We start from the raw sequence: 11249 nt of genomic DNA, 5'->3' as shown, positions 1-11249 counted from the left end.
CTCGCTCTCTCCCTCGCTCTCGCGCTCCCTCTCTGTCTCGCTCTCCCTCTCTCTGTCTCTCTGTCTGTCTCTCTGTCTCGCTCTCCTCCGCTCTCTCTCTCGCTCTCTCTGTCTCTCTCTCTCGCTCTCTGTCTCTCTCTCTCTGCTCTCTGTCTCTCTCTCTCGCTCCCTCTGTCTCTCTCTCTCTCGCTCTCTGTCTCTCTCTCCCTCCGCTCTCTGTCTCTCTCTCTCCGCTCTCTGTCTCTCTCTCTCCCTCTCTGTCTCTCTCTCTCCCTCTCTGTCTCTCGCTCTCTGTCTCTCCTCTCTCTGTCTCTCTCTCTCCGCTCTCTGTCTCTCTCTCCGCTCTCTGTCTCCCTCCCTCCCTCCGCTCTCTGTCTCTCTCTCTCGCTCTCTGTCTCTCTCCCTCTCTCTCTGTCTCTCTCCCTCGCGCTCTCTGTCTCCTCCCTCCCTCTCTGTCTCTCTCTCTCGCGCTCTCTGTCTCTCTCTCTCTCCCACGCTCTCTGTCTCTCTCTCTCTCGTCTCTGCTCTCTCTCTCCTCCTCTCTGTCTCCCTCTCTCTCGCTCTCTGTCTCTCTCTCCGCTCTCTGTCTCTCTCTCTCGCTCGCTCTCTGTCTCTCTCTCTCGCTCTCTGTCTCTCTCTCTCTCGCGCTCTCCCCTCCCTCCGTCTCCTCCCTCCCTCCCTCCCTCCGTCTCGCTCCCTCCCTCCCTCCGTCTCGCTCCCTCCCTCCCTCCCTCCGTCTCCCTCCCTCCCTCCCTCCGTCTCGCTCCCCACCCTCCCTCCCTCCCTCCGTCTCGCTCCCTCCCTCCGTCTCGCTCCCCCCCCCTCCCTCCGTCTCGCTCCCCCTCCGTCTCGCTCCCCCTCCCCGTCTCGCTCCCCCTCCGTCTCGCTCCCCCTCCGTCTCGCTCCCCCTCCGTCTCGCTCCCCCCTCCGTCTCGCTCCCCCCTCCGTCTCGCTCCCCCTCCGTCTCGCTCCCCCTCCGTCTCGCTCCCCCTCCGTCTCGCTCCCCCCTCCGTCTCGCTCCCCCCTCCGTCTCGCTCCCCCTCCGTCTCGCTCCCCCCTCCGTCTCGCTCCCCCCTCCGTCTCGCTCCCCCCTCCGTCTCGCTCCCCCCTCCGTCTCGCTCCCCCCTCCTCCCTCCCTCGCTCCCCCTCCCGTCTCGCTCCCCCCTCCCTCCCTCCTCCCCCCTCCCTCTCGCTCCCTCCGTCTCGCTCCCTCCCTCCCTCCGTCTCGCTCCCTCCCTCCCTCCCTCCCTCCCTCCGTCTCCCTCCCTCCCTCCCTCCCTCCCTCCCCTCTCGCTCCTCCCTCCCTCCCTCCCTCCGTCTCGCTCCTCCCTCCCTCCCTCCGTCTCGCTCCGTCCCTCCCTCCCTCCGTCTCGCTCCGTCCCTCCCTCCCTCCGTCTCGCTCCGTCTCGCTCCCTCCCTCCCTCCGTCCCTTGCTCCGTCCCTCGCTCCGTCCCTCCCTCGCTCCTCCCTCGCTCCGTCCCTCGCTCCGTCCCCCTCGCTCCCTCCCTCCGTCTCGCTCCCTCCCTCCCTCCGTCTCCCTCCCTCCGTCCCCCTCCCTCCCCCCTCCGTCTCCCTCCCCCTCCGTCTCGCTCCCTCCCTCACTCCCCCTCTACGTCTCGCTCCCTCCCTCCCTCGCTCCCTCCCTCCCTCCCTCCGTCTCGCTCCCTCCCTCCCTCCCTCCGTCTCCCTCCCTCCCTCCGTCTCGCTCCCTCCCTCCCTCCCTCCCTCCGTCTCGCTCCCTCCCTCCCTCCCTCCCTCCCGTCTCGCTCCCTCCCTCCCTCCGTCCCTCCCGTCTCGCTCCCTCCCTCCCTCCGTCCGTCTCGCTCCCTCCCTCCCTCCGTCTCTCTCGCTCCCTCCCTCCCTCCCCTCCCTCCGTCTCGCTCCCTCCCTCCCTCCCTCCCTCCGTCCCTCGCTCCCTCCCTCCCTCCCTCCCTCCGTCTCGCTCCTCCCTCCCTCCCTCCCTCCGTCTCGCTCCCCCTCCCTCCCTCCCCCTCCCTCCGTCTCGCTCCCTCCCTCCCTCCCCCTCCCTCCGTCTCGCTCCCTCCCTCCCCCTCCGTCCCTCCCTCCGTCTCCTCCCTCCCCTCCCTCCCTCCGTCTCGCTCCGTCTCCCTCCTCCCTCCCTCCGTCTCGCTCCGTCCCTCGCTCCCTCCCTCCGTCTCGCTCCTCCCTCCCTCCGTCTCCCTCCCTCCGTCTCGCTCCCTCCCTCCCTCCGTCTCTCGCTCCCTCCCTCCCTCCGCTCCCTCCCTCCCTCCCTCCCTCCGTCTCGCTCCCTCCCTCCCTCCCTCCGTCTCGCTCCCTCCCTCCCTCCCTCCCTCCGTCTCGCTCCCCCTCCCTCCCTCCGTCCGTCTCGCTCCCTCCCTCCCCCTCCGTCTCGCTCCCTCCCTCCCTCCCTCCGTCTCGCTCCCTCCCTCCCTCCCTCCGTCTCGCTCCTCCCTCCCTCCCTCCCGTCTCGCTCCCTCCCTCCCTCCCTCCGTCTCGCTCCCTCCCTCCCTCCCTCCGTCTCGCTCCCTCCCTCCCTCCCTCCGTCTCGCTCCCTCCCTCCCTCCCTCCGTCTCGCTCCCTCCCTCCCTCCCTCTCGCTCCCTCCCTCCCTCCGTCTCGCTCCCACCCTCCCTCCCTCCCTCCCTCCGTCTCGCTCCCACCTCCCTCCCTCCCTCCCTCCGTCTCGCTCCCACCCTCCCTCCCTCCCTCCGTCTCGCTCCCTCCCTCCCTCGTCTCCCTCCCCCTCCGTCTCGCTCCCCCTCCGTCTCGCTCCCCCTCCGTCTCGCTCCCCCTCCCTCCGTCTCGCTCCCTCCCTCCGTCTCGCTCCCTCCCTCCGTCTCGCTCCTCCCTCCGTCTCGCTCCCTCCCTCCGTCTCGCTCCCTCCCTCCGTCTCGCTCCCTCCCTCCGTCTCGCTCCCTCCCTCCCTCCCTCCGTCTCGCTCCCTCCCTCCGTCTCCCTCCCTCCCTCCGTCTCCCGCTCCTCCCTCCGTCTCGCTCCCTCCCTCCGTCTCGCTCCCTCCCTCCGTCTCGCTCCCTCCCTCCCCCTCCGTCCCGCTCCCTCGCTCCCTCCCTCCGTCTCGCTCCCTCCCTCCCTCCCTCCGTCTCGCTCCCTCCCTCCCTCCCTCCCGTCTCGCTCCCTCCCTCCCTCCCTCCCTCTCGCTCCCTCCCCTCCGTCTCGCTCCCTCCCTCCGTCTCGCTCCCTCCCTCCCTCCCTCTCCCTCCCTCCGTCTCGCTCCCTCGCTCCCTCCCTCCGTCTCGCTCCCTCCCTCCCTCCCTCCGTCTCGCTCCCACCCTCCCTCCCTCCCTCCCTCCGTCTCGCTCCCACCCTCCCTCCCTCCCTCCCTCCGTCTCGCTCCCACCCTCCCTCCCTCCCCTCCCTCCGTCTCGCTCCCACCTCCCTCCCTCCCTCCCTCCGTCTCGCTCCCACCCTCCCCGTCTCGCTCCCTCCGTCTCGCTCCACCCTCCGTCTCGCTCCCCCTCCGTCTCGCTCCCCCTCCGTCTCGCTCCCCCCTCCGTCTCGCTCCCTCCCTCCGTCTCGCTCCCTCCCTCCCTCAGTCTCGCTCCCTCCCTCCCTCCAGTCTCGCTCCCTCCCTCCGTCTCGCTCCCTCCCTCCCCTCCGTCTCGCTCCGTCCCTCCCTCCGTCTCGCTCCGTCCCTCCCTCCGTCTCGCTCCGTCCCTCCCTCCGTCTCGCTCCGTCCCTCCCTCCGTCTCGCTCCGTCCCTCCCTCCCTCCGTCTCGCTCCGTCCCTCCCTCCCTCCCTCCGTCTCGCTCCGTCCCTCCCTCCCTCCCTCCGTCTCGCTCCGTCCCTCCCTCCCTCCCTCCGTCTCGCTCCGTCCCTCCCTCCCTCCCTCCGTCTCGCTCCCTCCCTCCCTCCGTCTCCCTCCCTCCCTCCCTCCGTCTCGCTCCCTCCCTCCCTCCCTCCGTCTCGCTCCCTCTCTCCTCTCCCTCCCTCCGTCCCTCCCTCCCTCCCTCCGTCTCGCTCCCTCCCTCCGTCTCGCTCCCTCCCTCCGTCTCGCTCCCTCCGCTCCCTCCCTCCCTCCCTCCCTCCAAGTCTCGCTCCCTCGCTCCCTCCCTCCGTCTCGCTCCCTCCCTCCGTCTCGCTCCCTCCGTCTCGCTCTCTCGCTCCCTCCCTCCGTCTCGCTCCCTCGCTCCCTCCCTCCGTCTCGCTCCCTCCGTCTCGCTCCCTCCGTCTCGCTCCCTCCGTCTCGCTCCCTCCGTCTCCCTCCCTCCGTCTCGCTCCCTCCGTCTCCCTCCCTCCGTCTCCCTCCCTCCGTCTCGCTCCCTCCGTCTCGCTCCCTCCGTCTCGCTCCCTCCGTCTCGCTCCCTCCGTCTCGCTCCCTCCCTCCCTCCCTCCCGTCTCGCTCCCTCCCGTCTCGCTCCCTCGCTCCCTCCCTCCGTCTCGCTCCCTCCCGTCTCGCTCCCTCGCTCCCTCCCTCCGTCTCGCTCCCTCCCTCCGTCTCGCTCCTCCCCTCCGTCTCGCTCTCTCGCTCCCTCCCTCCGTCTCGCTCTCTCGCTCCCTCCCTCCGTCTCGCTCCCTCCCTCCGTCTCGCTCCTCCCTCCGTCTCGCTCCCTCCCTCCGTCTCGCTCCCTCCCTCCGTCTCGCTCCCTCCCTCCGTCTCGCTCCCTCCCTCCGTCTCGCTCCCTCCCTCCGTCTCGCTCCCTCCCTCCGTCTCGCTCCCTCGCTCCCTCCCTCCGTCTCGCTCCTCGCTCCCTCCCTCCGTCTCCCTCCCTCCGTCTCGCTCCCTCCGTCTCGCTCCCTCCGTCTCGCTCCCTCCGTCTCGCTCCCTCCGTCTCGCTCCCTCCGTCTCGCTCCCTCCGTCTCGCTCCCTCCGTCTCGCTCCCTCCGTCTCGCTCCCTCCGTCTCGCTCCCTCCGTCTCGCTCCGTCCGTCCGTCTCGCTCCCACCGTCCGTCCGTCTCGCTCCCTCCGTCCGTCTCGCTCCCTCCGTCCGTCTCGCTCCCTCCCTCCGTCTCGCTCCCTCCCTCCGTCTCGCTCCCTCCCTCCGTCTCGCTCCCTCCCTCCGTCTCGCTCCCTCCCTCCCTGTCTCGCTCTCTCGCTCCCTCCGTCTCGCTCCCTCCCTCCCGTCTCGCTCCCTCCCTCCGTCTCGCTCCCACCCTCCGTCTCGCTCCCTCCCTCCACCCTCCCGTCTCGCTCCCACCCTCCGTCTCTCCCACCCTCCGTCTCGCTCCCACCCTCCGTCTCGCTCCCACCCCTCCCGTCTCGCTCCCTCCCCTCCGTCTCGCTCCCTCGCTCCCTCCCGTCTCGCTCCCTCCTCCCTCCCGTCTCGCTCCCTCCCTCCCTCCCCGTCTCGCTCCCTCCCTCCCTCCCGTCTCGCTCCCTCCCTCCGTCTCGCTCCCTCCCTCCGTCTCGCTCCCTCCCTCCGTCTCGCTCCCTCCCTCCGTCTCGCTCCCTCCCTCCGTCTCGCTCCCTCCCTCCCTCCCTCCCTCCCTCCGTCTCGCTCCCTCCCTCCGTCTCGCTCTCTCGCTCCCTCCCTCCGTCTCGCTCCCTCCCTCCGTCTCGCTCCCTCCCTCCTCCCTCCGTCTCGCTCCCTCCGTCTCGCTCCCTCCGTCTCGCTCCCTCCGTCTCGCTCCCTCCGTCTCGCTCCCTCCGTCTCGCTCCCTCCGTCTCGCTCCCTCCGTCTCGCTCCCTCCGTCCGTCTCGCTCCCTCCGTCCGTCTCGCTCCCTCCGTCCGTCTCGCTCCCTCCGTCCGTCTCGCTCCCTCCGTCCGTCTCGCTCCCTCCGTCCGTCTCGCTCCCTCCGTCCGTCTCGCTCCCTCCGTCCGTCTCGCTCCCTCCGTCCGTCTCGCTCCCTCCGTCCGTCTCGCTCCCTCCGTCCGTCTCGCTCCCTCCGTCTCTCTCGCTCCCTCCGTCCCTCTCGCTCCCTCCGTCCGTCTCGCTCCCTCCGTCCGTCTCGCTCCGTCCGTCCGTCCGTCTTGCTCCGTCCGTCCGTCCGTCTCGCTCCCTCCGTCCGTCCGTCTCGCTCCGTCCGTCTCGCTCCGTCCGTCCGTCCGTCCGTCTCGCTCCCTCCGTCCGTCCGTCTCGCTCCCTCCGTCCGTCCGTCTCGCTCCCTCCGTCCGTCCGTCTCGCTCCGTCCGTCCGTCCGTCTCGCTCCCTCCGTCCGTCCGTCCGTCTCGCTCCCTCCGTCCGTCCGTCTCGCTCCCTCCGTCCGTCCGTCTCGCTCCCTCCGTCCGTCCGTCTCGCTCCCTCCGTCCGTCCGTCTCGCTCCCTCCGTCCGTCCGTCCGTCTCGCTCCCTCCGTCCGTCCGTCCGTCTCGCTCCCTCCGTCCGTCCGTCTCGCTCCCTCCGTCCGTCCGTCTCGCTCCCTCCGTCCGTCCGTCTCGCTCCCTCCGTCCGTCCGTCTCGCTCCCTCCGTCCGTCCGTCTCGCTCCCTCCGTCCGTCTCGCTCCGTCCGTCTCGCTCCCTCCGTCCGTCCGTCTCGCTCCCTCCGTCTCGCTCCGTCCGTCTCGCTCCCTCCGTCCGTCCGTCTCGCTCCCTCCCTCCGTCCGTCTCGCTCCCTCCCTCCGTCCGTCTCGCTCCCTCCCTCCGTCCGTCTCGCTCCCTCCGTCCGTCCGTCTCGCTCCCTCCCTCCGTCCGTCTCGCTCCCTCCCTCCGTCCGTCTCGCTCCCTCCCTCCGTCCGTCTCGCTCCCTCCCTCCGTCCGTCTCGCTCCCTCCCTCCGTCCGTCTCGCTCCCTCCCTCCGTCCGTCTCGCTCCCTCCCTCCGTCCGTCTCGCTCCCTCCCTCCGTCCGTCTCTCGCTCCCTCCGTCCGTCCGTCTCGCTCCCTCCCTCCGTCCGTCTCGCTCCCTCCGTCCGTCCGTCTCGCTCCCTCCGTCCGTCCGTCCGTCTCGCTCCCTCCGTCCGTCCGTCCGTCTCGCTCCCTCCGTCCGTCCGTCCGTCTCGCTCCGTCCGTCTCGCTCCCTCCGTCCGTCCTTCCGTCTCGCTCCCTCCGTCCGTCCTTCCGTCTCGCTCCCTCCGTCCGTCCGTCTCGCTCCCTCCGTCCGTCCGTCTCGCTCCCTCCGTCCGTCCGTCCGTCTCGCTCCCTCCGTCCGTCCTTCCGTCTCGCTCCCTCCGTCCGTCCTTCCGTCTCGCTCCCTCCGTCCGTCCGTCCGTCTCGCTCCCTCCGTCCGTCCGTCCGTCTCGCTCCCTCCGTCCGTCCGTCTCGCTCCCTCCGTCCGTCCGTCTCGCTCCCTCCGTCCGTCCGTCCGTCTCGCTCCCTCCGTCCGTCCGTCTCGCTCCCTCCGTCCGTCCGTCTCGCTCCCTCCGTCCGTCCGTCTCGCTCCCTCCCTCCGTCCGTCCGTCTCGCTCCCTCCGTCCGTCCGTCTCGCTCCTCTCCCTCCGTCCGTCCGTCTCGCTCCCTCCGTCCGTCCGTCTCGCTCCCTCCGTCCGTCCGTCTCGCTCCCTCCGTCCGTCCGTCTCGCTCCCTCCGTCCGTCCGTCTCGCTCCCTCCGTCCGTCCGTCTCGCTCCCTCCGTCCGTCCGTCTCGCTCCCTCCGTCCGTCCGTCTCGCTCCCTCCGTCCGTCCGTCTCGCTCCCTCAGTCCGTCCGTCTCGCTCCCTCCGTCCGTCCGTCTCGCTCCCTCCGTCCGTCCGTCTCGCTCCCTCCGTCCGTCCGTCTCGCTCCCTCCGTCCGTCCGTCTCGCTCCCTCCGTCCGTCCGTCTCGCTCCCTCCGTCCGTCCGTCTCGCTCCCTCCGTCCGTCCGTCTCGCTCCCTCCGTCCGTCTCGCTCCCTCCGTCCGTCCGTCCGTCTCGCTCCCTCCCTCTCCCCCGTCTCGCTCTCTCCCCGTCTCGCGCTCTCTCTCCCCGTCTCGCGCTCTCTCTCCCCGTCTCGCGCTCTCTCTCCCCAGTCTCGCTCTCTCTCCCCGTCTCGCGCTCTCTCTCCCCGTCTCGCTCTCTCTCCCCGTCTCGCTCTCTCTCCCCCGTCTCGCGCTCTCCCCCCGTCTCGCTCTTTCCCCCGTCTCGCTCTCTCCCCCCGTCTCGCTCTCTCCCCCCGTCTCGCGCTCTCTCCCCCCCCGTCTCGCGCTCTCTCCCCCCGTCTCGCGCTCTCTCCCCTCTCTCTCTCTCTCCCCGTCTCGCGCTCTCTCCCTCTCTCTCTCCCCCGTCTCTCTCTCTCTCCCCGTCTCTCTCTCTCTCTCCCCGTCTCTCTCTCTCTCCCCCCGTCTCTCTCTCTCTCCCCCGTCTCTCTCTCTCTCCCCCTCTCTCCCCCGTCTCTCTCTCTCTCTCTCCCCGTCTCTCTCTCTCTCTCTCCCGTCTCTCTCTCTCTCTCCCCGTCTCTCTCTCTCCCCGTCTCTCTCTCTCTCTCCCCGTCTCTCTCTCGCTCTCCCCGTCTCTCTCTCGCTCTCCCCGTCTCTGTGCTGTGGGTTCTACCTCCACCAGAGTGTGGGTGTGACGAGGCCCAGGGTATGTGCCGAGGGGTGATGATGGAGTCACGTTCTTGGTTGGGCCACTAGAGAGCAGCATGTGGCATGTAGTGTCTCATTAAAGGGCTCATTAACGGCCCTGGCATGCACAGGACAGCCTCTAATGGATCTGGCTGTACATCAGTCAAGTACACATTTACAGAATTACAGATTCATCTGAAGGAAAAGGTTCTGTATTTTTGAGATTTCAGAAAATGTTATTGATGATTTTATTTTGAGGAAACTTGTGAATTGAGAGCCAATAATAGATCAAGACAATGTATGGTTCAACTTGATCTGACAGTATGCAATTATTGTGGATATTTTCTCAAATTAGCCAACGTTCATAAACACTCATTTAGCCATTATCAAGACATCTGTTTTTTTATATGGAAATAGTAATTAACAACAATATATTAAATGAAAAATCACGTTTTGATTTCCTCCCGCAGAATTATTAACAGGTGACTCTGAGGTTATCACTATTTACGGTGATTAAGATAAGTCTTTGTCTTTGAGCCAGTTACTGCATCTATACTCTCCGTGGGATTTGTAAACAGAGCAAAGCAAAACAGGATTCCTTTATTGGTGTGTTTACTGCGTAGTTAGTTTCATTAGTTGTCCATAGTTTGCCATTTGGGAGTCCGTCCATGTCAATAACATGCATCTGCATTCAAATTGTCATCCTTTTCTACAACCTCTTTGTTAGTTTTTCTGAAACACAGGAAATGGCGTTGTCTGTTTTGATAGAGAACCTTCCTTAAGGGACTAGTGCGTCCCAAATGGCACCCTCTTCCTTCAATAGTGCACTACTTTTTACCAGAGCCCTATGGGCACTGATAAGAAATAGTGCTCTATAAAGGGAATAGGGGTCCATTTTGGATATTTTTGCGGCAGGGAAAATTCTACGTGGAACATGACACGTAAAAGCTACAGAGACAGTGGATACTTTGTGGGGTCAGAGGTTAGCTGGGAACCCTGGGTGTTGGCCTTCCTTTGATATGGACCTGTTTTATTTCCTCGATAAATCTCATTGGTCTCCTGTGAGCAGCATGAAACCAGATCACAAGAGGTGAAAGGTGACACACAGGTCACCACCAGTGATGTGGTGGTAAAGAAACCAGGTGGATGAACGCTTGCACAATTTTTTTTAAAGGTGCGGAAACGGCGTTTTACATGTGGTTACCCTCCACTACACCACTGGTCGTCACCAACCCAGTTGGTCAAGTCAGGCATTACCGCTTCAATTATCAATCAAACCTAACCCCAACCAATGTCAGGCATTACCGCTTCAATTATCAATCAAACCTAACCCCAACCAATGTCAGGCATTACCGCTTCAATTATCAATCAAACCTAACCCCAACCAATGTCAGGCATTACCGCTTCAATTATCAATCAAACCTAACCCCAACCAATGTCAGGCATTACCGCTTCAATTATCAATCAAACCTAACCCCAACCAATGTCAGGCTATTGTTTCGAAATCGTTATTGCGTGAGAATCTCTGTTTCTATTGTGTGTCCCCTTGTGTTTTTACCCTAGGAACTCTTGGTGTGGTTACCGAGGTAACGATGAAGATCCGACCAATCCCCGAGTACCAGAAGTACGGCTCGGTGGTCTTCCCAAACTTTGAGGCGGGAGTGGCCTGCTTACGAGAGGTAGCCAAGCAGGTAAAGACCATTACCATCTTGTGTTGAGTGTTTGTACAATGTAACCTATAGGCTACATCATAATTACAATGAGAACAGTAGCTAAACTATGCAGGTATTGAACAGTGCAGATCAATGCAATACAAACAAAGGGGTCAGTTAATGATGGGCAGATCTCCAATTCTGGGAAGGAATTAATTTGAATGATAATGAAGACCATAATAACGATTAAGCTACCTCTTTTCACCCTTACTGGGCAGTGCTGATGCAACCATTATCGATGACTACAAGCATATGATTTGTGCAGCTCCGTTCGTAACAGAACTGAGTTGAGTCGGTACACTAGTATAGCACACAATTTAAGGTATGGACCATTGAGCCGTGGCTTTTCATGTACGGGGATCCACACACGACCAGGAATGTCTGCTCATGTCTACAGGTTGTGTATTATTGTGTGACAAATGTCATTTCAAAGGTTTTTCCTCTAAATTACCAAACGTAATGCAGGTTCAACTTTCACTAGGGAAATTACTAGAATAAAGTGTGGGATGGGGAAATGTGCACAAAATAAAATGAAACATGCTCCTAAATTGTACTCCCCCCCAAGAGGTGTGCACCTGCATCCATCCGGCTCATGGATAACGAACAGTTTCAGTTTGGTAAGTCATCATTCAAAACCCTGCCATTTCATCTCTGCAAAGGCATCTACATTGTGTGTGTATAAAACATTAGAACACTTTCCTAATATTGAGTTGCACCCCCACCCCCCTTTTACTACCCTCAGAACAGCCTCAATTTGTCAGGGCATGGACTCTTCAAGGTATTGAAAGTGTTCCACAGGGATGCTGGCCCACGTTGACCCCAATGCTTCCCACCGTTGTGTTAAGTTGGACGGGCGTCCTTTGGGTAGTGGACCTCTTTTATACGTTTTTTTTATTTGATTTTTTTTTTTTAACCCTTTTTTCTCCCCAATTTCGTGGTGTCCAATTGTTGTAGTAGCTACTATCTTGTCTCATCGCTACAACTCCCGTACGGGCTCGGGAGAGACGAAGGTTGAAAGTCATGCGTCCTCCGATACACAACCCAGCCAGCCGTACTGCTTCTTAACACAGCGCGCATCCAACCCGGAAGCCAGCCGCACCAATGTGTCGGAGGAAACACCGTGTACCTAGCAACCTTGGTTAGCACGCACTGCGCCCGGCCCGCCACAGGAGTTGCTGGTGCGCG

General features: G+C 64.0%; 1 protein-coding gene across 2 annotated transcripts in view; it reads left to right on the top strand.

Moving 5' to 3' along the window:
* agps (alkylglycerone phosphate synthase) overlaps positions 1-11249 on the top strand; it is a 52186-nt gene that overhangs the window by 25382 nt on the left and 15555 nt on the right. For both annotated transcript variants that reach the window (XM_052493782.1, XM_052493781.1), the window contains exons 11-12: positions 9916-10043; positions 10630-10681. In XM_052493782.1, coding sequence (XP_052349742.1) covers positions 9916-10043; positions 10630-10681 — 180 coding nt within the window. The remainder of the gene's footprint in view (positions 1-9915; positions 10044-10629; positions 10682-11249) is intronic.

Source organism: Oncorhynchus keta, chromosome 34, assembly GCF_023373465.1.
Source record: "Oncorhynchus keta strain PuntledgeMale-10-30-2019 chromosome 34, Oket_V2, whole genome shotgun sequence".
NCBI classification, from domain to species: Eukaryota; Metazoa; Chordata; class Actinopteri; order Salmoniformes; family Salmonidae; genus Oncorhynchus; species Oncorhynchus keta.
The sequence above is the reverse complement of the archived record's forward strand: the minus strand, read 5'-3'. Positions and strand labels throughout refer to the sequence as shown.